This window comes from Bombus pyrosoma, linkage group LG4 (genome assembly GCF_014825855.1).
Source record: "Bombus pyrosoma isolate SC7728 linkage group LG4, ASM1482585v1, whole genome shotgun sequence".
Lineage (NCBI taxonomy): Eukaryota > Metazoa > Arthropoda > Insecta > Hymenoptera > Apidae > Bombus > Bombus pyrosoma.
The window spans coordinates 10,356,316-10,383,197 of NC_057773.1; the positions used below are offsets into that span (position 1 = coordinate 10,356,316).

At 39.5% G+C, this 26,882-nt stretch overlaps 1 protein-coding gene and 1 long non-coding RNA gene across 11 annotated transcripts in view; one reads left to right on the top strand and one right to left on the bottom strand.

The window, feature by feature from the left end:
• The window catches only part of LOC122566456 (glutamate receptor ionotropic, kainate 2), a 148,067-nt gene that overhangs the window by 72,115 nt on the left and 49,070 nt on the right, over nt 1–26,882 (top strand). For all 9 annotated transcript variants that reach the window (XM_043723698.1, XM_043723697.1, XM_043723704.1 and 6 more), the window contains exons 3-6: nt 5,362–5,523; nt 14,152–14,403; nt 19,198–19,373; nt 24,549–24,602. In XM_043723698.1, coding sequence (XP_043579633.1) covers nt 5,362–5,523; nt 14,152–14,403; nt 19,198–19,373; nt 24,549–24,602 — 644 coding nt within the window. The remainder of the gene's footprint in view (nt 1–5,361; nt 5,524–14,151; nt 14,404–19,197; nt 19,374–24,548; nt 24,603–26,882) is intronic.
• Nucleotides 1–26,882, bottom strand: part of LOC122566457 — an 84,986-nt gene that overhangs the window by 48,326 nt on the left and 9,778 nt on the right. The window contains exon 4 of one of the 2 annotated variants that reach the window (XR_006316528.1): nt 34–129. The exons of the other annotated variant lie outside the window; for it this stretch is intronic. This is a non-coding gene — a long non-coding RNA (uncharacterized LOC122566457). The remainder of the gene's footprint in view (nt 1–33; nt 130–26,882) is intronic. 2 annotated transcript variants of the gene reach the window in all.

The window sequence follows — 26,882 nt, forward strand, 5'->3', positions numbered from 1 at the left end:
TCGCGAAGAAATTTCTTCTCCGTCCTTTTTTACCTTTTCCTTCGCTCCTTCTGCTGCTCTTTTCTTCTTCTTTACGCCTCAACGAGCCGTTTTCCATCCGCAGTCGAAGCTCGCGGCTAGAAGGATATTCTGAGAACATGTTCAATGAAAAATTCAATGGATCGGCTGAAAATGCTTATGCATTTTACATGGCCGTAGAAAGAGAAAGAAGCTCGATGGAAGAATAGACTTCGATCGAAGATTTTCTCTGGAAACGACGAATAAACGCGAGAATCGAATTCCACGATCGAACTTCACCCTTAGGCCTCCTAACTGTGGATAAACGCACAATGGCTGCTTTTCCGCCGTTGTCTCATAAAAGCTCCCAGTGAATGACTTTTTCCCCCCCGACTTTCAAATTTTTAACCCAGATCCAAAATAAAACGAGAAGCTTGTATTTTTAAAACGTCCGAGCTGAGGCTTTGTCGAATAATCATGAAGCTTCCTAATCCCACTAGAAACGCAACGCGTCTCAGCCGTTAGGCCCATCAAAGTTTTTGACTCGAATTGCTCTTTCTCTCGCTTTTTCCCTTTCTTCGCCATTCCCTTAGACGTCTTTGAGAATTTCCACCACAGAAATACATTGCTTGGCACGATTTTCGTCGACCGTAAACGCCATGATTCTTCTTTATTCCTTTGAGATTACAAACACAGCAGCTCGTAAAAGTGCTTGTACTCTTATCACAAAAATCTTTTATGCATAGGTATATGATATGTGTCATATAAAAAATTTTCAAGCTTCATTAGTATCGAGACAGGGCGCGGGCTGTTATGCTTTCGTTGGTAAAATTTAAACTACCCTTTATTGTAATTTTCTTTCTCTCTCTTTTTTTTATAAAAGAAGTGCGTGAGGGAATAGATAACTCCAGGCAACGTTTGGAAGTTCAATCTTCGTTAACCACACGTGCGTCCAGTAATTTGTATTTGCATGGAATGAGGACGCGTCGTGCAAAAGAACTCATTAATTATTCACACTCGTTAGAAAGCAGCGCGGCGAAACAGAGTAAAAAGCGTCAGTTCGCTTACGGTTAATTAAAAAGTACCGGTCACCGTGTTCCTCTCACCTACCGTGACATCTTGACGAACTTTCTGAAACAGAGGCCTTTATGATTCTCTGAAAGAGCAATTTCATCAATTAAATTCTCCCTGGACGACATTACACCGCGTCGCCTCTGTGACAAAAGCCTCGAAAGCCCTTGGAGTCTCCATAAAAAAGCCGAAACTTTTACGTGTACTAATATATTCTGCTTTTTGAAAATTATAGGTTACGATAGTAACGCAAAGATAAACGTATTTAATACCATCATTGCTATCAACGCGTCATTGTTTTATCTCTATAAATTATTCATCAAAACATTCGACAGCAATCAAAATTAAAATTATATATGCACGTAAACTATTGTTATTAGTATCTACCGTATATTCGAATGGACAATCCGTTTCAACAAAGAGTGACCCGCATACGGGAATTACGACTGGTTTCATTTCACATCCCCTATCTTTTTTTTTTTTTTTTGTTCTACGTCTCTTTTCCTATTTGTTGGCCATGTCGCTCCGAGTGAAATATTATGAGCAAAATCGTCCGGTCAAGCGCGGGTCGCATTTAAATGGCCGTGGGCGCGCAAACAAACGCGGTAACTCAATGTATCAGTTCCATATATCGCGGGTTAGCCAATATAATACCAGCCTATACGATGAACGAACACAATACGGGAAGGAAACACTTTGGAATTCCGTCGCGAAATATTTATATTCCGATATCACTATCTATCTACAATCGAGGGGTTCATACGTAAGTACGCCTGGGAGGCTAGTGTTGCGCATGGCAGCACTGGTTCCAATACAAATCCGATAATCCGTCGGATATTGCCACGTTGACGTTAGGAATTTTGTGAACATAGTTTAGACCAACTTGAACTGTATTAACTATCCTGTTATTCGTGTAAATCCCTCCTAAAATCTCGTAACAAAGCCAACATCTTGATTTATACGTTTTCTGAAATTCATCTGCATTTGATGGCAAAAACGTACAACTCTGCCTTATGGACATAATTCCTCGACCTCTTGGGACAATCAGTGGATATTCCGAATTTAGAGCCACGGAATTCTTGGCAAGACAAGCAGAGAAACTTGTTTGCTCGAATCCTGTTCCACTGAAACACTATCGATGCTGTTGTAAGTCGGTAAACGGAAGTTTAGGCGCATTTTGCCGTTTCCTTGTCGTTTGACATAAGCATACTTCCTGTCTATCTTAATTTTTCTTAACGTTATATTTACGAAATATCACATTTTTTTATAAATGAAAAGGAAATATTTTCCTCCGTGTTCGACAAGGTGAAAAAGTTTCAAACAGCAACGTTGATTTCTATCCGTGGCGTCGGTGCGATGACGTACTCAATTTCAATAAGAGTTCTCCAAGGAAACGTCTTACTGAGTACACCGCTAGAACGATTTAGAAAGCACATGAATGCAAGCCTTCGACGAACACGACTTCTTCAACGTTCCCCTTGAGAGCGCGGCTGAAGCGAAGTTCACACCGAACAAGTGGAAAGAGACCGCAATGATCAGCCGTCGATTCCCCTAAGCGCAACTTTGCTGAATCAAACCTGCTTTTATGAATCTTTACTTATATCACAGCCATTTTTCCATTTGATTACAACTGCTACAAGATTCCCAAAATTATTCTCCTGACTATTAAAAATAAATATATTGAAATTATAAATATATAAATTATACCTATAGGTATAAATGGAAAAATAATCGAGATTCAGATTGCAGCGGAATTCTATCGGTTTCTCGTGGCTCATAGTAAAAAATTAGGAAAATTTTGTGTGCGTACGATGTGAATAGGACTTCAAGCGAAGAATACACAGCACACAGATTGCACGGCACGTGCAAACAGGAAAGTGCATGAGTTTCTATCTATGGGATCTTTATCGAGTCACCGGAATCCGAATATACTGAATCCAGGCTCCTCGACGTTTCCCTCTAGTCTTCGCTAGCATTCCTTAACGTGACTTTGAACGACAACCAGCGGAACGTACAAGGAAAATATACACAGTACTTTGAAACAATGGATCATCCTAATGGCTGTTGCGATCGTTAGCAACAACTTTATCAAAACCGACAAAATCCTTCAATAATCCCACGGCTTGAACTTTTTACATTATCCGATTAGACTACCTCTATCCTTTTATCTTTCTTCTATAAGAAAATTTTAATATTGCGAAATAAATCTACTGTAATTTTTATATCGAAACCAATATGAAAGAAATATGAATAATTCAGAGGACGCCATATTTTTGAAAGCTTAATTAGGCGATGGAACTTTCGTAGATTGTGAAATAAATTTCCGAGAATATGCGACACTCTGTATTCATCTTCCATGCATATCATAAATTTTTATTAGAATCGCGATGCTTTAAGCACCGACGCGATGGAAGGATCGTCAGTTTGAAAACTAGAAAAGCGAATTAATCTTTTTAGCTAGCGATAATTAGACAGGCGAGGGTGTACTCTTGTCTGGGGATCGTTTAGAAACAATTAATTCAACTTGGTCAATTATCGTTGATGTCGTTTCGGAAGAGCGATGGAGATCGATTGGTTCGTGAAAGAAGTTCTCTGCTAGGGAAACTTTCGCCACTGACGTAGATAAATTCGTCTACCGTCGATTACATTTCAGCCTACAATTTCACCGTGTAAATTAATACCTACAAGCCCTTCCAGCTTAAAGGCGGTTAACAAAGGAATTGTCCTTCGTGCTTTCAGTTATTTCAAACGAAAGAGAAATACGGAACGTGAGCAAGATTCACCCAAGGTACAAAATTGATGGACCGATGAAATAAGGTAACAAAGTAAAATAGAAGAGAATTAAAGTAGTCTGACTGGCAGACTGCTCGAAAATGGATCATTTTTAATAAATTCCTTAACGCACGCTGCACGTAAAGTTTTAAAAAGGAAATAAAAAACAGAAAAAATATAAAAATAAGAAATAAAACGAAGGACGAAGAAGGAAAATGAATCCTAGTGAACGAAACTTTATCTTTTATCCGTGTGGAAACATGCAAGGATTGATATAACGAACCTCGGCAAATAAAATTGATTACCAAAGTTGTAAAAGTTGAAAGTTTCAGGCACGTATAATATTATGACCAGGAAAATGACGCTTGGCTACAGAATCTCGTTTATATCTTCGCCTCGTTTGAAATCCCCCATCTGATCAAATTATATCCTGGATTACTTTGCCAGGCTCTACATCGATCATAGCTCATAATCGTTATTTTTTCACTTAACATCTTAACAACTAAGTGGACGAAATAAGGGCCACGGGGAGTCACCGAGACCATTAAACTGACACTTAAGGTCAGTTGAATGTCGCAAGGGATCGTAGAGATCGCGAAATGAAATTGACAATCAGAGTCATTTGAAGATTCTGAGCGGTCACAAAGATCATATCAATGATAGTGGTATCAGAATTGCAGAAACCATGTCGAGGACTTTGGGCGCTTGTAATGTTCGTACAACGCGATACGTAAAACAATCTATTAAATATCAACATGACTCTTTGTCGGAATTCTTAGGATTCAAGAGATACGACGGCTTTCCGAATAATCCATTGATTAATTCTTCGTCCAAAGTTCCTGCAGCCATTTGCCGTGGTTTTAATTTAATGGCTTCCCTCTCGCGAAATGTACGTCGTCGGTATTGGAAATGTTTCACTTTCTTTGTAAAAGAAACTTTTGTTGTTCCTCCCCAAAGTTTCGCGGATTATACGACTCAATTAAATAATTTTAAAGCAATGAAGCGCACATTTATTTTCAATCGTTACTTTCAGTAGACGTTGGCTCGCGGGCAAACGCGATTATAAACGTTTCGCTCTTACGAAGGTGTAATCGATCGTCTGTAATTGCGCCCGTTCAACTTGTCAGAGGTCTAATTGATATAATGTAATTAAAAGGTTGGTGGAGAAATATACGGAACAAAGAGACGATGTTTTCAGTTAAACGTGTTGCTAACATCGAAACATTTTCTTGCCAGCGATAGTTTCTTACGCGACCCTGTCATATTCGATCGCCGGAATTTAATTAAAGATTAATTCTCCATGACTCTACTATAAATAACTCATTAAGCTGGATACAAAACGATCAACTAATGACGAAGCGTACGTAAATGCTTTCGTCAAAGTATCTATTATTTAGACCGCTGGTTATTTCACCACAAAGTATTACTACAAACAACTTATACTACAAAAATTATTTTCCAAGTCTTCGAAGAATCCCAGCATCTCAGTTATTGATGGTTCGACTTTTCTTAATGTTACAGGTGCGATCTTTACGGAAGATCAAAAGGACAGTCCTTCGGAGCTGGCGTTCAAATATGCCATCTACAAGATCAACAAGGACAAAACTCTGTTAGCGAACACGACGTTGGTCTACGACATTCAATACGTTCCTAAGGACGATTCTTTCCGAACGTCGAAGAAAGGTAAATCTGCAGCATCGTTCTCACTATTTCCATTATATTCTCCTTCACATTCTTCGCAAAATTATACCAGAAATCTACGCATTTATATCTCGGTCTTCTACATTCTCCATCATCCTAACACCGACACTGCGCCAGTTCTCGTTTCAGTCACAGCGGAACGTATTTAACACCTAGAAACGTCTAGGGCAAACATCTCGACACTGAAACGTTACAGCGCTGATAAGGCACGGATTTCGTATCTGATAAATGGGAGACGCACTCGAGTGCACGACTCTCACTATTTCAGAGCTTAATAAACTGCAGAAGGTTCAAGGTGTGCCAGTCAGACGAACGTTTGTCGGATTTCCGTTCTATCTACTATTTCAATCTGATTTCTATCGTCGATACCATCTTCGGTTCCATCGGCCTCGTAACTTTTCACACTCGTCGAGAAATCGGTATTCCGCGGCGTGCATAGTGAAAGTTGGAACGTAGAGTCGGAAAAGAGATCGTCGTTCCCCATTCTCGAGACAATAATATCGATCGGCAGACGCGGTAAGCCAGACACAGCTCGTATTTATTTCCATACGATCCCGCGAACCGTGTGAATTTTATAGCGACTTTTTTGACCAGAAATGATGGAGATCCTCGTTTCCGAAGGGATTATTCAGCGCGCACTGCCGCCACAAAGAAAAATCATGGATCTTCGAAATGGTAGAATTAACTTCGCCGCATTAACCGTAAAGAGCGAAAGTAGAACACCGAATGTAACCGTGGCTGCGGAAATCTGTGGCTGTTCTTAGCTTAATCCCACCCATACAGACAAGCCGACCCTTCGAATTTTCGAATAGATTTCTCTGTAGAAACTTGCGTTACCAACCAATTTCATGTCGTAGAACATTGTCATTCCAAATTTAATTTCTAATATATCTCTTCTGGCAATCCAAAGTATTTCAAAAGTTGTTTTTCAATCTGTAATAGTAATTAATTTCATACGTTGAAATACAGAAAAAAGAGATAATCACGAGTAGTTTTTTCTTTACAGAAAACGTGAGACTAAGTAATTTTTTTCTTTAAAGATATTAATTAATAATTATCCGCCTAGTTCGTGAAATTGAGAATTTCATGAAAAGTGGAATTGGTCGATTTATCATCATTGTTATTATCGTTACGAATAACAATTATGGATAATTATAAACAAGAAAACAGATATCGTACGCATTACGGACTAATTCGTTTTCGACAATAACTGGAAGTCGATATTTCAGTGATTTGATTTCAGCAAGCACAACACGAAAACAGAGAGGATAGAGGGAGGGGGTGGGCGCGAAGTCATAAGATGAAATTTATGCAAAATAATTCCGTAGGCAAGTCGGGGTGAGTCGTCGCGAAACCATAACAATGTTTCTTGCTGGCCGATCGTAGGTGGCCGGCGAGCGTAAATTGCAAACCGTAAATCTGCACGGACATCGATAAATTTGCAACAAAGTTCTATCCGCTCCGAATATCTATTTCGTCGAGTACGCAGCTCGGATTATTGAGACTCAAAGACACTTCATTTCCCATCGCATCGCGTCCTTTTCATGCGAGCGTATTTCACATCCGGACAATGGGGAGAGTCGTATTTTCGAAGGGATACTCTTCTGTTCAAGAAATCCCATCGCTCGGTTTGTAAGATACAGTGGAAATACGTAAAATGCCGTTATTGTCTCGAATGGTCGTGGTCATTAAAGCTATATAATACCCAGATTACTTTTATTAAAATACGAAGTGTGGACGTAATCTCTTGCAACACGACTTTTCATGGTAGCTATTTAACGTTAGAAATTAAAGAACCGAAATACAAATCAGCCATATTGATAGCAAACTGATCTCGATCATCCATCTCGCTACTAAACTTCAGAAATTTTCAAAAATTGAGTTAATCGGTTTAACTTACGAATGATCGAAACACTTCTCCTTGAATGTTCCTTCGAGCTAAATGCAAACAGCAGGCGCATCCTAATTAACGTTAGGTCGTAAAACAAACAGGGCTCTGAAAACAATCACATCATAATTCTGCTACAGCGATTCTCCCACCCTCTACCTACATTAATCCCGAGTAAATTAACCCCAGAATCTACCCTTGTCCATGGAATAGGATCGGCTTAAAATCCACTCGTTGGAACGACTTGGTAGACCGCATTTACTTACAATCAACCGCGTGTGGTTGCCGACACCCTTTCCAGGATCTCAATTTTACCAGCACGATTCCGCTCACGTCATAAATATGCTGGCGACGAGCCCTTGCAGTCTGACATCTCGTACCCACGTTAGCTTCCGCGTTTAAAGGTATTCCAGCCTCGTCTGAAAAGATTTTCCATTTTCAGTAGCCTGGCTGGATACCCAGGGCCACACCATCGTTCTCCATTTTCCTCAGTCCCTTAGCCTCTCCGTTTGCATCTCTTCCTCTCGTAATAAATCCCCGACGCCACGGGACCACGAGTCGGTACGCACTTTTTTCCTCTTCGTCTTTTCAAGTCCTTCGCGACGCGGGCTTAACGTCGTCTACCGACTGGCTTAAATCCCCATGAAAGCTAATGTCCTGATTTGCTGATGTAGATTTATGAAGAACGGGATCCAGGTGTTGACAATGTGACGTTTTGTTTGGATAGGAATTTTGAGAGTTGCTCTCCGTGAATGAATGGGGGAACTAACTCGTGAAATTTCGTGAAATCGCAAGTCGGATTTGTGTCCTGATGTGGGGTTTTGTTCAAAGTGAAACGCATGGAAAGTACAAGCGTACAGTGAAATCTTGTGACGCAGAATAGTCTAAAACAGAGAAAATATAGCGACAATATTCATAAAATACGATAAATTCCTCTGTACGACGCCTATTATTTAAATTCTCAAATTTCCTTATTTTCAAATTTAGCACTTCAACTTTCTAATTTCCTAACTGATTAATTTTCTACCTTTCCAATTTTCTAACTTTCTAATGTTCGAACTTTCTACTTTCCCAATTAGCTAATTTTTAAGTTTATTTACCCAAAATTCGCGTCTCAAAATCTCACAATTCTACAAACGTACCAGTTTTCATCTTTCATTCTTTTCACTTTTCTCGCAATTAACTTCCGATGCTCGTGTGCGATCAGGAAAAGTATGATTTCACGAATTGACCGACGCGGCGTCGATGTTCCGTCTGTTGACCAGGGCGATGTCAATCGCGCGACAAATTCCGATCAGATTTATTCACCGTTAAACGTCAAATTCTGGTCGTAGTTACGACCCCTTTTACCATGCCAACCCGATTTAAAATGCAAAAAAAGCCTGATGTAAAAATACAAAAAAAAAGAGAAAATAGTGCTCGTTCTACCGATTCCTTTTTTCGAAATTCATCATTCAGAAGCTTGTGTATGTGGGCAGAAAAATTGTCGTCCATGCCGGAAACTAGCCGTGTCTGCACGAACCACTGAAAGAGAAGACAAAGCCGGCGAACATGGCGAAAATTGAATTCGCGAGGGAGGGAAATCAGCTTGGGAACGGCATTCGATGAATTTCTGAGAACTGCCTGTTAGGATTATAGACGACGCGTATATTGGCGCCGCATTCGAGCAGAAAGGGAAATGAATCGACCAGCGAGGAAAATTAGATTTTCCAGTGAAACTCAGTCGATCGTCCGCGAGAAAAGTTCCTTGTATCGCGAAGTATAGATTCGTAGAAAAATTAAGCGAATAGTTTTTGTTTAGATTTCCATATCCTGCCGACAGACAGTAGAGTACCATGCAAAAATCATTGTCAACTTATAATTTTGTAGTAGTAACTGATTCTTTAAAATATTCTCTCCTTTATAAATTTTTTAAAAATATTCCCCTGAATGGATCCACAAATGCGATATTAATTATTTCAATATTTACGGATGTTATTTAACAAATTATCAATAATACCCAAATTAAGTATTTTTAAAGAAAAGTAAAATATTTCCGCTTGGTAGATGGTCTACGAGATTTACAGAGCAGATATCGTAGCTGCACGTACTTTAAATTCGTCCATTTGTTTTCTAATAATTATTTGTAGCATTCTGATAATTGTTAATATCTTTATTACTCTAATAATAACTTGTTTGATGTATATTTAATAACAATCGATCAGAACGTTGAAGTAGTTTTTATATTAATAATCTATGATAAGCGACGTGTATACGTAATAACGTGTCATGTAATCGTATTATATTCCCATTCAGTTTCGACAAATCTTTGATTTTGTTTCGCACAATGGGAAAGGCATTCGTTTTTTTACAATACCATGTAATAATGATCATAGTTAATAGCAGAACCGTCCCCGTGCGAAGTCTTATAATACCAGTTTCATCGCAATAAGGAACTCTTTCCATGCTTTTATCAATATTTAGAGAGTCTTGGCAACTTCGTTTCAAGTGTATTCGATTATGCTCAAACTGCCATACAAGAAAGCGGAAGACACAAAGAACCGGAGAAGTAACAATTTCTCAAAATTCATTGAATAACTTGCACCGAATCCCTTTGATCTCTCGAGGCGGAACATTTTAATGGAAGCTTTCGTTTATTACCGGTAAAGTCTCTCTTTACGTTATAGCCATTTCTTTGTTGCTAGGATCCCCGTTCATCTGCAGCATTCACTGATTTGCCGGAAAATCTTCCCTCTCAGATGTTCAGCTTCTTATGCGCGCGCCTCTCTGGAAAATTCGTGTAACACCTACGACAGTCGTTCCCTCGCGATAAAAACTTTTTTCGGCTGATATCGCGCGAGAAATATACTACTTTCGGATAGAATAATTTAACAGAGCACTGGAGTCACAAATCCAACGGTCCTCGACGATCATTTTTTATCATCCCCTCTTGCGGAGAAGCCAAGAGAAAGGAGACACGGATGCGACCGATGTAATTCGTTTAAAACGGGGAAGTGCACTTGAAAGCGCTGATGGAGAACTTTTTTTCGGCAGACAGCTAAATGGGACCGTTTAAAATCCGGATGACACGCGAACACCCGTTGTATTTTTAATTTACTGCTTTCCCGTTGGACACTCTTTTACTCCCATTTCGTCTCGGTATTCCTATGCTCCGGACAAAACCTCTATACCTTTGTTCGCGCCTCTACAGAAGGACCGGTGATTCCGCAGAGAATTCAGGTCAACCGGAACGCAAGATTGCTAACATTTCGCCTCCTACTACGTCCGAACTTTCAACAAGATTTCCGCGTCGCAATTAAATCAGTATTCGTGATTCAGGAGACGAAAGAAACATAAGAAAAAAAAGAAAAATATATCATAGCAGAAATGGTAAAAATGTTGCGATTCGAGGGTTCCTATGCGGTTGGTCACTTTGTTAACCTTCCATTTTTCCCTGTCGATCCGTAGACGTACGAGTTCCCATCCTCGAGATGGGCAAGAAAACTGAAAAGGCGATGTTTAACGCAGATTTAATCCCGTGTTCTCTCTCGTTACCATTTTGAAAGCGTTTGCGGAAGAGAGCCACGATTTTCCTCGGTGAATTCATGCAACGTGACCGTTAACTCCACATTGTTATGCAATCTTCGGCCCTGCATTCCCCGTGTACAAATGGTGACTGCGACGAACGAACGAACTACGGAAATTAGTGACGAAGCCATTTCTGGATGTCAATGCACTCGGTGACTATCGTCGATCGTCGCGTCGCCGTTTCTCCATCGTTAAACGAAAACTAAACTACGGTGGGATTTTACTTCGCAGTGAGACGTATCTTTGTGTGAAACTATCGTTGGTTATTTTCGATTAATAACTCGAAGGAAGCAATTTTAATGGCGTGGGTGTAATAAAGATTCATGTTTAATCTGCTATCTAATCTGTTAATCCATTTTGTCTGCCTTACTGATGGCATTATAGTACATTTTGTGTACCGAGGTATTCTCTTGGGTATCTAATATTAAATAATAATTGCAATGCAGATCCGATTATTGCGAAATGTATAATATATTAAATGCCACATCAATTTTGTAAACAATATCACAAACAATTTTGCAGAAATTTTACGCGAATTCAAAGTAATCGCTATGAAATAACCACGTACCATCTAGCTGAAGGAAATTGCACACGAGCATATTTGACCTTTACGAAATTAGTTTATTGGTATTTTATTCGTGAAGGTAAACCTTCTCCAGACTTTCTGAAAAAAGCGCACACTGCTGGGAGTGCTTAGAGAGCGGAATTGATCGGCCTGATAACTGATCATTCGAAGCATTTCCGCGTTTGGCGTGTTGGTTCGTTAACCGGAAGAGCAGACTTCGTAACGAAATAGCGAGACTTATTTAGCAACGTTGAGAATACGACTTAATCAAGAAGGGACGACGACGAGCGAGGAATTTCGAATTATTCGTGGTGGAGCAGTCAAAGAATTAACTGAGTCTTCTGTTTGTCAGACGCAGAGATCCAGGATTTTCGTTGCACCCTCGTGGATACAGATATCGACAAATTCAAAGAAAATTACGGTCGCTGGACAGCGAGAGATCGATCTTTATCGAAGAATAATAAAACGTTTCTTACTGGCTAATAAATCTTCTTAAATTAGTTTCTTCGATTGAATGGAAGATAGGGAAATTATATGAACAGATACAATCTCCAACTAAACGGCAATCCTCAAGAACGACAAGAAAGCTATTCAGAAAAATTAAATTTCGAGTTTTACCGTTCCTATATCACTCAGCACCGATCAGGTACCCAAGCGCGATCGATTCAATTAAATTTCTTTCTCGAAAGGTATTACCTTCCGTGGCAAGAATTTCATTTCCTAACGAGTTTTCGATCGCGCGTTAAGTGAAACCGGCAACGTAAACGAAGAAACGATGAGTCAGATGTCTGACATGGCAGCCGATCGAAAGGCAATGGAAAAAAAGACGAAGTCACGTGAATAATTCAGCGAACACGTAGCAAACGAGAATACTTAGACACGCCGGAATCCCACTTTCGAAATCGAATTCATCCATCGTGGCGTGGAGTCGGCCGCTCTCTGCACGCCACGTGCCAGCCACGATCCTTTACGAAAGGAGAACAGCCGTTCTGAAGGTATATCGCGGATAATGGATCAGGAAGCCGTCGGTCTGATAACGTATCAATTTCCTGTCCATTTTCTACGATGCTCGTACGCGCGTACAGACATCGAACTCGTAAATCATACGGTCACGTCGCTTCTATCGGGTCCATGAATGCTCGATTAATACGCGAGCCGTGCGTCGAATATGTACGCAGTCGATGGAAAAGTATCACGAGACGGTATTGTCGCGAAAAACTAGCAGCTCGGTTAAAAATATCTGTTCCGATACACGCCTTTGATTGCACGTTATGATTCGTAAGTTGATACGGTGACATCCGACCGTTTCGTTCGTACTGGTATCGTTAAACTTTCAACGTTTCAAAAATTTGTTCCGATCCACGATTCTGATACGTTGTGATTTGCTAGTTGATACAGTGACATCTGATCGTTTCATCCGAATTTACATCGTTCCGACAATTTTCACTAACTTTCCAATGGTACACGTACACGTGATTCTATACTCAAAGTAAAGACTATATTGTAAAAATAATACTATATTGGGCAATTAACTGTATCTAGTTTGCATATTTATCTCTAACTATATGTTTAATTTCCAGTGTTTCGACAATTATCTATTAACTTTGTAATGGTAACACATCATATATCATCCTATACTATATTGATATTATACTAAATTAATACTATATTAGGGAACTGACTGTCATATAGTAAAAGAGATTTTTACGGCATGTATCGAAGGGCTACAAGTAATCCGGTGTATCGGCATCCCGGATTGCAGTTCCGAACCAGAGACGCTGGTAATGGTGGAATGAATGTCCATTGAAAAGTCGTAATGCAAATGTTTCGTCGTGGAACTGATTCTAGGCGATGGGAACGCGACTACAAAAAGTAATGGCGCAACTTGTTTACTGACGAGGAAAAGAGGAAGCGGCAAAGTTCCGCGTCAATCTCTTTCTCGCCTGATTCGCGCCGCGACCACGATGAAAGTTTACGAGGAGATTACCAGGAAATAGTGTAGCAACGACGCGGTAAGGGACAGAACCTTCAGCGCGACACAGCTTTCCGTGATGTAAAGATCCCGAGTGCGTCTCGCCTGGAAATATGAAATCAGTGTGTCACTGGCACTCCTCCCCGTATTTCCATTTCAACACTTTTCTCTACCGTTTACCTGCTTGCCTCCTAAACTCTTCTTCAACTCCATTTACGCAACACTGAAGTAACATGGAGGTGTTAACCTATATATGAGCCACTCAAAAGCCAAATGGATCGACTTTATTTTCTGAAATATTTGTTGCTTTCGATGGCAGAGTACATGATTTGTTTTTAATACTTCAAAGCTTGTAGGATACATATGAGCGTTCAAATGTTGACCAACTTTATAAATGAAACGTAGAGAGAGATATCGATTAACAAAAAATAACATTCAAAAGATGAATATCGTGTCTCAAGGTGTGTCTTGAAATTTGCAATTATTTATACCATGTGCTTGTAAATGAATTCATGAAAATAAATTCTTCGTATTTTGGTATGTCAAATATTGATTGTGAACATTCGTATAATAATTGCTTCCGAGTAAATTTAATTAAATTAGTGTATATTATTTCAGCGTGCAAGCAACTGTCCAGATCGGTGCAGGGGATCTTCGGACCGTCTGATCCTCTCCTCGGTGCCCACATTCAAAGTATCTGTGAAGCTCTCGATGTCCCGCATCTGGAGGCAAGAGTGGACTTCGAGCCAACGTTCAAGGAGTTTAGTATAAATCTCTATCCGTCGCAGGACCATTTGAACAAAGCCTTCAAAGATCTCATGTCCTTTCTAAACTGGACCAGGGTGGCCATAATTTACGAAGAAGATTACGGTAAATGTCTAATCTTTTATATTTATTTTATACCTAGTAAAAAGCTTTCCTTTTCCTTGAAAGAATTTACGTATCACTTTAGGCTATCGCCTGAATTATTCTACTCGGTCCAGAATTTAAATTTGTAACAATTAGATGACAATTGCCATAATCATGTTTTATCTGAGGATGGCTATTGCTTCGAGCTTGTTTTTACCCAATTTGTTCGTACACACTATTTTTGTGTAACCATCCAATCCTAAACCAGAAATTCACCATACACTTTACACTTGTACCGTTGTTGTTACCGTTCAAAAATCATGCTATTCAAAACGTGTTGCTCGTAAGCATAGTTATACACATATTATGTTTCGTGGAACGATGGGAAATAAAAAGATACGACGAAAAGGAGAACGATACCATTGAAACAATGGAGCAAATACCCTGGGTGCTGGCAGATTTGCAAGCATATGAGTGGCGCTCTCCAAGGAGTCACGAAACAGCGCTTTCGCGGATATCGTGCCGTAGCGTGTCATACAGCCTAGTTATTACGCTGTTCCTCCTTTTTTCTCTCCTCTTGTTTTGTTTTGTTTTGCTTTTCTTCTTTTTCAACAGCTAACTCCACGTGTCGCGTCACGTCGGTTGGCGCGATGCGTTCCTATGCAAATAGAACGTCGGAGTCAGCCGGCGGAAGTGGATGCCAACGCGACGCTGAAATGTACGCCTGTCACCTGCACGCACACGCAACCAACCTATTCTGCGTATAAAATCACACGATTCGTCATTATCGTCGACATTTCTTCCATCTACTTTTCCTACGAGTGTCACTGAACAATCTTCGATTTCTTCGATTCGAAAGTTTCTAAGTACAAATTTATTTTTATATTGAATTTCAATATTTCGTATCGGATACAGTGTTACTACAATGAATATCTAAATATATATTAATTAAATAGCTACCGGAGAAATGATAAAAAAATGATCACATTTCTAGGACAATTAAATATATAGTGGATCTTTGTTTACGGGGTTACAGTTTGCTGGAATTTGAAGTTTCAATATTATTCCTCTTCGCGAATAAACTTCTTAGACTAGGACTCCTACTCTTGATATTTTTCCTCCAGTTTTTCCTTTCTTTTTCAATTTAAATATATAGGATATAATCTTGAGATTGGAGGAGGATTGTTTAATATTTGAAAATTAAATATTATTGACCCAGAGCTTTCAGAGTCCAAGCGTATCCAGTGTAAAGTAAACCTGTCTGATCCTTGGTCTTCTTCTTGACCTCGTGCTTTCGAAGGCCAAGGTTTATTAACCTTGTGTTTTCGAGGTCAAAGCGCTTCTTCACCTTGCCGCTCCAAAGTTACTCTCATTTAATTAACACCTTCTAAAGTCAACGTTCTCCTGTTCCCGAGCTCGCAAGTTTCCACTTCGAGCTTTTTGCTCAAGAATGGCAGAACATAATACGAAACAACTTAGCGAGTGAATTATAGTCAAACATTCGTTGAAATTTATGCCATTCCTTCAGCGTGTTTCGAGTCTCTAGTAACTTATGGAAATAGTTCTTGCAAATTCCTGCATCGTTATGAAATTTTCACGTTTTATAGAAAGCCAGGGCGTTTCCTAATATTTATAAAAAAAACGGTGGTTAAAATATCGTAGCATCGAAAGTAATCTCGTGTAGTCAATGAATTTCGCAAAAAACTTTTACGTTAAACATTGATCGAGTGCGGGAAAAATTGATTGCAGAGCTCAGTTTTTTTTTACCGAAAACGAAAACCATGTTTTATGGCGGTTTACATCGCTTTCATTTATATTTCGTTTGAAAAAAAAACCAGTACAATATTACGTTTTTAACTGGTTGGTAATTGGGCAAGGAAATAAATGTCTTGTTACCTTAAGTGAACTATTCAAACTTCGTTCAATTTAAAAAATTACACAATGGCCGAAGGAAAGGAGAGTGATCATTCTTTGAAATTACTTCTCCTGATTAGACGACGTAATCGCTTACGGAAGGGCGTGCAGGAAGCGGAACGTTTCCCGCTAAGACCAAGAAAGACCTTAGGAAGGATGTCCCTTTTCTTACATCCTGTGACAGCCATAAATTTCCCAGCAGCGATCCCGAATAGAGACGTTTGAAAATTTCTTCTCGCTGAAGCATGTCACTGAGCATTTCCTCGATATTCTGTCTGATGGAATATATTTTTCAGCTCGGCTATTCATCGAAAATGCGGCAGAATTTTGCCTTCCGTAGCACGACAAAGCTTTCCCGCGGGTCGATCGTTTAAATGTGAATCAACGTTCTTCGCTCGAGCCGGCCGTGCTTCGCGAAGCAAAAGAAAATGATCTCTGCTTAAACTCTTGCATTATCCCAAGGATTTCGGTCTTCGGACTTCTCTAAATCCAATTAAAATGTAATCTAAGAAGGAGTTCCATCTGCTATAGCAATGTCGCTTCTGTATAAACTCTTGGAAGAACCCTCGGTCTTCTTGAACCTTCTTCAAGGGTCCCGCAAAGGCGGTTCAAAGCTTTCTATACCACAAAGCTCCTTTGCTCAAGACCCCTAATAATTCTCACCTGCTAAATGCAACGAGCAGAACAACCCTACGAGGTGACATGGTTACAGCAACAAGCCTTTATTAACGTTTCACCGTTGGGTCTCGCTGTTTGTTACGGAGAGAATATAGGCAACGCGAGGCCTGCAGTTACAAATGTACGCGTGTATGTAAATCGGGGCAGGCTAGGCGTCTCTGTCGCGTTCATCGCGCTTTGTGCCAGACCCGCCAATTATTCTTCCACGGATTAATTACCCGAGCCATGCTTTGCCTTCGAACAGGATGACTCGGCTCTTTGGCTGTCGCGAATCGAGTCACGACACGGCGTTAAGCTCGCATGAATAGATGCTTGAATCTCCGCATCGAAAGCGCGCCATTGTGTCCATGTTTTCGTGTAACAGTACTGCAACGGTTCTGCACGAAAATATTAAACCGCAATGGGAAACGGAGATGAATGGTTCTTTTCAACATTGGTTCGTTTTAACATTCGTCGAGGTTGAACACTCGAAGAACTCCTTTCAGATCCATTCAAACATACGTACGAAGGAAAATGTCGATGATTCTTTGGTATGAACGAGGTGGACTTTGGCAGCCCTTGAGATGACGAAGTTACGTTTCAAATAGAAGGAGTGTCTCGATAGAATTTTTATTTAGGTTCTTTGGAAGTGGCAGATTAATCGATTTGGAATTTACTGAATTGAATAACTTAATGATCTATAGTGTTGCCATTTGAGTATTTTTTTCTATCAGACGAGAAATCTGCATGATAGATGATAGACAATTTTATTAAATTTATTTAATATTTCATATTTCGTTTCATGTCAAAAAAATTGTATGTATTATTCATACGTGTCCGTGTCTCCATCAAAAAAGTTTGACAAGGGAAAATATTTTTAATACATAGTTTAAATAAAAAATACAATGTCATCTTCTGGTAATAAATGATCTGAGAGTTTCCGATATACATATATCAAAATATTGAAAATAAATAGTAATTTTATTCACATTAACGCAAATTTTCGTGAGCAAGCTAAGTAATCAACAAATCGAATACTCGAACGAAGCAAATAAACTTATATTTAAAATGGCATTTGGAAAACGCAACGAAGAAGCTGCAAGCTACCTAAATTCTTGACCGTTTCATGTACTTTTTATATCGTGGAAAACCGCCATAAATTACCAGCCACGGAAACCGTAAAGGTCGCGGTACCAGAGAGTCATTCCGCAAACTAGTCTCACCCCCATACGTTCGTTCTCCACCCTCATCTCCAGCCAACCCGTTGTTACTGGGTATGTATACACGAGTACAAAGGGTCGGCCGACGTGAACGCGTTGCACCGCGTCAGGGCGGTGTGATAATTGAAAACCGCGTCTAAGAAGCGGTTTGTTATTTTTCAATTTTACGTTTCAAGCAAACCTGGGCCCATTACTTAAATGGCATTCTTTCACTTCGGTTACCGCGTATTTTGCTCAAAGGAGTTTTCTTTCATTTCCTCTCTCGAAATAAAATTCATTGCCCTCGAATGAAAATTATTGAAATACCTGTTTTGATTAAACGAATTTAATTAAACGTGGTATTTTATATAAATTCAATTTCGCTCTTTGAGTTATTCAAAACGCGCGATGTTTGGTATTAGTTTAATAACGGCGGAGCCATTGAGGAATTGTTTGCTGTAGAAGGAAGCTCTCGATATTCATAAAATAGAAAAAGCTGAAAGGATCAAATTTTCGGAGTTCATTCAGTCGATAAATTTTATTTCCATGTCGATACACGAACGTATCTGCCACGATTGAAACTGCTAAATGTCACGAACCTATATTTTCTGAGAATTAATCGAATCGATTCTTACATTCGAAGCTACATCACGGTGCTCGAAAGACCGCCGCTCGTTTCGTACTTTCGCGAATGATACGGGCGGAAAAATGTGACGACACAACGGCAAAGGATGAAACTGGAAGAGAGTCGAAATGAAAACCGACCGGCAATAAAACCGAGATCCGATTTTAAATAAAGTTTCCTATCCAGCCCCTACGAGACCTGCTGTAATTTTTTGCGAATTTCATTTCGAACCGTGTTCCCTGGCGACACACTGAAACGTTTGCCATCGAATTTGTCGGATTCGACGAATCTCGATCTTTTTTTGCTTGTGATATTCGGATCACTTTCCTCACGATACTTCACTTGCCATGTAAAAGGTGAAACAAAAGGATGTAATTGATGGGTGAAATATACACGTGCTTCTATCTGTTTTTTTGGCAGGTCTGTTTAAGCTACAGGACCTCGTGAAATCACCGCCTTCGGCGAGGACCGAAATGTACATTCGCCAGGCAGGACCTGGTTCTTATAGACAGGTTCTTCGAGAAGTCAGACATAAGGAGATCTACAAGTTGATCGTTGATACGGATCCTGCGCACATGCAACAATTTTTTCGAGCGGTGAGTCAAGACGTTTTAATTACGAAGCTGTTGTCGTTCATGTAAATATGGGTTCTCATGAAACATATAGCATAAATAGAAATTTATTTCACTCTTTAGATATTGTAACAAGTACTTTCTTTTAGACATTTTTTAAATTGAACATTTATTCACATTTAAATTTTTCATAGACGCATGAACATTAGTAGCTTAATAATTATAATAATTAATTTGAGGATACCGTGTTAAATTTTCTAAACTTGTCGTAGACGTGGAGTTATAATCGTCGTTGTATCAATTTCGACTATGATTTGTATATGATTGTGCCCTCCAAGATTATATACTTTTACTTTAGCATTCGCATCAGTAAGTGTATCAGTTATCAGAATCGGAATCGATCAGTATTCACGTGAAAGATTCAACGAAACAAGTGGTAGAAGATTTAAAAGGTCGAGTTGCTCTGCTGGATAGTTCCTTTATCGTAGCACGGGACTAGTAGCGTCTATACGAGGCGAAATATTATACCGTTACGTGCTGCATCAAGGAGCTCGCTACAGATCTCTGGTACGCAACTTAGGAACCCATAGAAGCTTACATCCTTACTCGTAGGAGCGGAAAAAGAGAACGACTGGTAGAAGGGGAGTGACGTTCGTCGATCGATACCGCAACTACAATGTGTATAGCTTCGGGATAGACACAGAACGAAGACCCATAATACTTGCTCGCGGGGTATTTAATCTCCGAAGTCTCCGTAATGCTATCGAGGACGATACATCAGGGGAAAACGATTTATAATTCGATCGCGGTCGGGGAAAAAATATTCTCCGACCAATCTAGTGTCCTGCCTTGTTCTATGAAACAATTGAATGAATTATGCCAATCGATGTTATTAGAATTCTTGTTTAGGACTGCTGGATAATTGTAGCTGATTTATCGATTAAGAATAACGAGGAGGAAAAACATGATTGTAGAATATTACCTATCTTTTACAGGAAAGCGATTTTAAGAATCACTACGTTGGCAATTCTTTAAGTTAAAATATAAATATTTCCATGTTTCTCTACTTCATCTCAATTAATACAGACAACATTTCTATAACCAGAAATTTTATATAATCAGATTTAGCCGCAAATGAAATAACAGAGAAATATGACACGGAGAAAATTTGAAAACCACAAGGCAAATTAGGTAAATCCTTCGCTGGTAATTAGAACACGTCTGCATCTCGAAACTGATTACAGCGGGAAGAAGCCGGACATTTATTTAGAGCGAGTGTCGGATATCGGAACGAAAGGGGCGAGCAACGCGAATTCGTTTCGTTACTTACATTGTTATCCAATTGCCAAGGGATTTTCTTATTCATCCCATGGCCGTAATTTTCACGAGGAATAATAAGATAACAGAGCCGAAAAAGATATCAGAGACGAAGAGAAATGCAATTTTCTCGGAGGAGCATTGCAATTAGATTTACCGATAGCCATCGCGATTCCCCAGCACTCGGTCGAACTCTAGTGTGATATTCAACGATACGAGTTGGCTCCGTTTACGAAACAACGCCGCCATCCCAAAAATATCAACTATTTAAACAATTCCTCTGGACGCAAAGCAGATTCCGCTTCGCTTTCCGTTTCAGTGGATTATAATCAAAATAGGAAAACTTTAATGCGATTAGTGAAGCCAACTTTGAACTGAACAGTAATACAAATGATTGATCGTTTATATTCACGAATTTAGTATTCGCATCACGAGAATTCTATTGAAAGTATTCGTTCAAAGAACAGTCACGGGACGCTGTTAAACATCCGCAAACCTCATGGAACGCTTGATTTTCATGGATTCGGAAAACTAAAATTCTTGATAAAACCATTATACAAATAATGTATCGTATTGGCCAGGCACTGTCTATTGAAATTTCTCTAAAACACTCGAGATTTGTATCGAACAGAAATAACAGTGTGGAAGGACATAGAGAAATACCTACACCGGTCCATAAAATAATTCGCGAGTTTATCTCGTGAACAACGATAGGCGTTCGGCTTGAACAAGCTCTGAATGTTTGAATTCTTGTTTGCAGCTGGTGAAAAAATGGTAACGTTGATCAAACAGATTGAATTAGAGAGGCATAGGGGATGTTAGCCAGATGGAATTGCCTCGAATGCGTCGCCATCGTTCGAGCTTGACCTCGAACTTTTTGGAACATGACAAAGCGACGCGAGAATTCGAACACGCGGCAAACCGTTGCAAAGGGTAATTTGCTTGGTGGGAAATTTGTTACCGCGGTGACGTTGGTATTTCTGTTCCGTTTTTAATTTCCGCGCTGCGCGCTATAGGTAACACGCGTTGTTTTGCGGTAACCTTTCAATTTTTATTCCAAAGTTTTTCTCGCTCTTTTTCCCCAATTTTTTTCGAGCGAAAGGGAAAAAGGAAGGGGAAGGACGTTTAGTTGTAGCAAGTTAATGGAATTTTTTATCGCGACAGCAGCAACCAGACCACTGGAAGGCTTTCGCGAAGATCCTCAATTTTTCAACGAATATATTAAGGCAACTTATACCGTCTTTCTATAAAATGCTGTTTAGTCGCTTTAAAAAGACATTACTCCTGCAAGCAACTCATCGTCCTGCCGCATACCGGCCCCGGTATTCCAGCGAATTCATGAGTTTGTCCCTGGCTTTCGCTCGCCGGGGGACTCTTTTCTTTCAGCGTTACTTGCCATTGTGCGCTTTTTAAAAAAATCTTACAAAGAAATCCCGTATGCTGGAAACCGTCATAAATATTCATTACAATAAAAGAAGATGGACTTTTCACTTCGAAGATTGCGTACCACTGATGAAAATCTAAAAACTCTAAAAACTATACAAACTAAAAATGTCATGAAACAACAGGTATTTACTAAAATAGGTGCTTGCTTTCTTTTTCGTCTGTTTCATACTGCAATATGGAATACTCTTTTTTCAGCCACAATAAGTGGCATAAAAGCTAACAATTTGACAAAAATGGATTCATCATATTTTTCCCGCGCGGTCTTTAAATATTGCAAATATTCATACGGCTGAAATATACCTCGCACAACGTTTCGAATGCTCAATAAAAAAAAAGAAAAAAACAGTTTACCAGTACCGATGGCAACGAAACGAGCAACTTGAAAATCCAACAACCAGCGCCACTATTTTTTTCTCGATTCCGTAATCAAAATCCTATAGACCAAAATCCTGTAAACTGAAATCACTGCGGTTCCAAGCTATCGATGAAACGACGCGCGAGATTTCGTTGCGTGTTCGACGGAACGTTCGTCGGAACAATGACGAATATCGTCGTTCTCGACGATGGTCTGTCAGTAGAATTTGCGGCGATATTTCCAGGGACAGGTTTGTCCCGTCGTCATTGACGCGATACCGCGTCGTCCATGTCGAGGAGACGGTGTTTTTCACAATTTTCGACCTTTTACCCGCGTGACCGACGCGCTGTGCCGGGAAATAATCCACGAAAACATAGGCGTGGTGGAAATTGCACGGCATCGTACACCGTTTCGCGTCGAAACGGCTCTGACCTGAGGTTCCACGTTTTTTTCGCGTGTTCCACGGGAAAATGATGAACAGAGTTTATACGCGGCAGCGAATTCACGCGACAAAAATTAGCGCGGCTGGTTTTTACGAGACTCGTAAATAAACGGATTACCGTGAGCGGTTTAGTGCTGACAGATTGACAGCGACGATAAAGAAATTGCTCTCGTAGTTAATTAATAGGCGATTTTATCTTGTCTTTTCCCCCTTCCATTCTTCTGACGTCATTATAATAGCTTGTGGATTGTGGCTTGTCGTTGAACTGAGATAATGACGACGCGTCGATGAAAGCAGTCGCCGGTTAATTGAATTGCCACGATATTCTTCGTTGTAGGACAGTCACGGATAATCACGTACGACGCGTTCGAGTATCGTAACGATCGAAACGTGATTCGTATTAACGATCGTCGATCGAAGGTGAGAGAAAAGAAATTCATTTCCCCCCGATGGAATGAGTTTCCGCCGGTGATATATTAAACTGAAATGTTATATTATTCTTTTAAATGGACCTCTCCATTGGTACCATTGGCTACGTATAAATAAAATAAAAAATAAGAGCATTAAAATTCAATATGGTATCTATCACCAATAAAAACGAAAAACAGAAATGCGACGTAATCCTTCAACTTTCAGTGTTCATTAAACGATTACAATGATGTGTATGGAATTTCTTTTTAATTACACTTTTTTGGTGCACTATTACAGAAAACCGATCGATAGAAACGATCACGAAGTCGAATGCCACGCTCGATCCTCCGATCCCCTTGCCTTCGGTAGAGAGGCAATCTTAGTTCAAACGTGGTCGAAGGAAACTCGGTATTTGCATGCCCCGTCCCATAGGGATTCCTGCGGATATCCCTTCGTTGCTTGAGTAATCAAAAAACCTCCCAGCTTTCATACGGTCGTCTCCTCCCCCATCTTCCTCGCCTTGTCTCCTCCCTTTGTGCGTTCAGCTTTCTATCATGCTTGTTTTCCTTTCGTTTCTTCCCGTTTCTCCGCACGCCTTAATCTCCTGTCTCTCCTCCTCGAGGAAATCCGTGCACGTTTCCATTTCTGCGAATGCTCTCTGATTTCAAATCGTGACTTTGGTTGACGTGTGGGATTAAAGTTGGAAAAAAGGGGCAGAAGATAATTTAAGGATCATTACGATAAAATACCTCGCGCCCTTTAGGCAGGCAGTTGATTTGATTTAACAGATAGAACTGGTTTGACGAGTAAAGGATTTCTTCTCGTTGAACGTATTAGATTAATACCATAGGTACGTTTTATGCGATTGTCCAAAATGGTTTAATAAAGAAAGGAATATTTTAGGATAAAATCCATCAAAAAATGTCGGAAAATCTTCTGCCAAGAAAACTTTATTTTTCATTTTCATGTAAAATTTATCTCATCGACATTCCTTTTTGAAGGGATCGCAGACGTTTATCATTTCACTGCAAGAATTTACCAAAATAAATTTTCAAGAACTTTCCATGTTAAAGTACTTTACAATCTTTCCGCTATTTCTACAGTCTTCACGAATATTAAATATTAAATAGTACGAAATGAAGACGCGGTATCCTCGAAAAGCGCGAACGTTTGCGCCCAAAATCGGTGGTAATCGCTTATCTAATTGCCGCTTTTCTGGGTGTTACAGATTCTCCAACTGCAAATGAACGATTACAGATACCACTACATGTTCACCACGTTCGTAAGTATTGAACATTACATCGATTTTCCATATCGCGTGTCCACGTGCAGCGATGAAAATTACAAACGAACCCTTTTAACCAAGTTCGGTTTAATACGGATCCACGGAAATTGCTTTAGCTTCTTTGAAGCGCACAGCCTAAAGTACATGTAAATTCATTGCTCTCGATACTTCTCGACTTTTCTCAATGAAACGTCCACCAATGGACCGCCGCGCCGATAAATGTATCATCGAGATCTGAATTACAATTTTAGTGAACTTAATGCAAACGCTTAATTGGCGTTCCTTGATGTTTTTATGGAAAGATAAATTTTTATAAAAATTAGTAAACGTTATCGAAGACGTTAATTGAGTTTATCGTTAAATACACGAATGATTTCATTTTTCTCTTCTCTTTAAATCAAGCTGGTTCAAAGCTTGACAAACGTTGCAGAGTTTATTTAAGCGAAAGGTTTCAGTTTCAACGGCAAACCGAAGCAATCCTGAAATTAAACGTCAATTCGGTGTCAAAACTCAGCAGTAGTTCACTCGATTTGTTTTTTTTTCCATAGCATCCTGTTTTCCCCTGTCCTCGTCCGTGCTTCACTTGGAATTCGAGCATAGACTGTGTCCGACTGCCGCGCTCGAAAAACGTTGAATAATTTCGAATGAAATTACAGGATTTTCGACAGTGACCCGGTACATCTGGTTTCGAAATGCCATTCATCGGAAACGTTCGGAATTTTTGAACACGCGTCGTTGCTCGTTAAAATCAATGAAAAGTATCATGAAAAAAATATGTGTCACGAATATTCAAAATCATACGCCGACAGTATTTTCCATGAATCAAAACAGATATAAAGAGAAGTAAAAAAGGAGGGCTATGATTTGGAAGTATCGTATTTGCAACGAATCTATAAAACAAAGCAGGCTTAAAAGTATGTCGTTTTATAAACGTTTACATAAATATCAGATTGCATATTTAATTAGACCGTCATTGAACTATCAGGATTCGAGAAACGTGACAGGGTATTAAATCGTGTAACCACGTTCCACGATCGCGTACGAATCGACAAGCGTTTGAATGAGTTTCCCTGTAAGACACGGAGCATCGGTGTGTAATCCGCTTTAAGGGTCGGATCGTACATCCACAGGACGATTAATGACCGAAAATATGCAAGTTCGTGTCGAAGTTTAATGTTTAATGAGGAATCGAGACGTTACAATCTGCTGCGTTTCCGTATATCATAAATTACTGCTAACTGCCTTTTACCATAGCTAGAATTGGGCAATGTATCAGAAGACGAGGATAAGCAAAAGTATTCGAACAATTTACGATTAAATTGAAAGATATACAATATTATATAACAAACAGTTGGCGTAAAATGTTACGTGACAAATCCTTTCCACACATTTCTGTTTGATTTTTCAATAGCCTGCGTTGCTTACATTTTCAATTTATTTATTTCTCTACTTTCGCTCATTTGTTTATACTCTTGTTCTTCCTAGACGTTGTTTATTTACACGATCAGTTTGTTTATATCTTGTTATCTGTTTATTTATCTTCTGTATAATGTAGGACGTGTTTATCAAACTTTAACAAGAGTTCGCGAGTTTCCTACGAAAATAGGTATCGATGTAGAGATGTTTACTTGTATCCAGACGGGTGAAATAACGTCCTCGTTAGTTGACAAGTTGATCCGACAGGATGAAACTGGCTGATAATTATGACATTTATTAACAGGCAAACGTTGACCGAAATAATTATTCACGATCAAACGTAGAACGTTGGAGCAAGGCGAGGACAGTGTAACAAAGGGTCGTCTATGAATTTCACACGAGTGACAGCGCGACCATTGTTAATGTTGCACGTGCCTCGCACAGTGGTTCGGTATTACCTTTATAATTGTCGATCATTGGAAACGCTACTCTGTGTCAGTCGTTCGAATTTGGAACGTTTGCGAGTCCATTAATATTATGTCGAATGAAACTTTCCGATGGCATGACACCAGAATCCAAGAATCATATTCTTGTGTAGCAAAATGGTGATAGGTAAAGTTTGTTTATTGAGGAAGTTAAGTAAGAGAGATAAAATATTCAGAAATCTCTCTCATCAAACAATCTTTTCATGCATCATGACGCTGTTTACTAGTTTTAATCAGTCTGCGAAATTACTCAGGATATTAACTTGAATAACATGCGTGTATTTCAAAATCATCGACATCGGTGAAGTATGCCGTATTCTATGTAGAATCATTTTTATCAAAATGGATGTTAACATTAAATGGACTTTCACGTAGC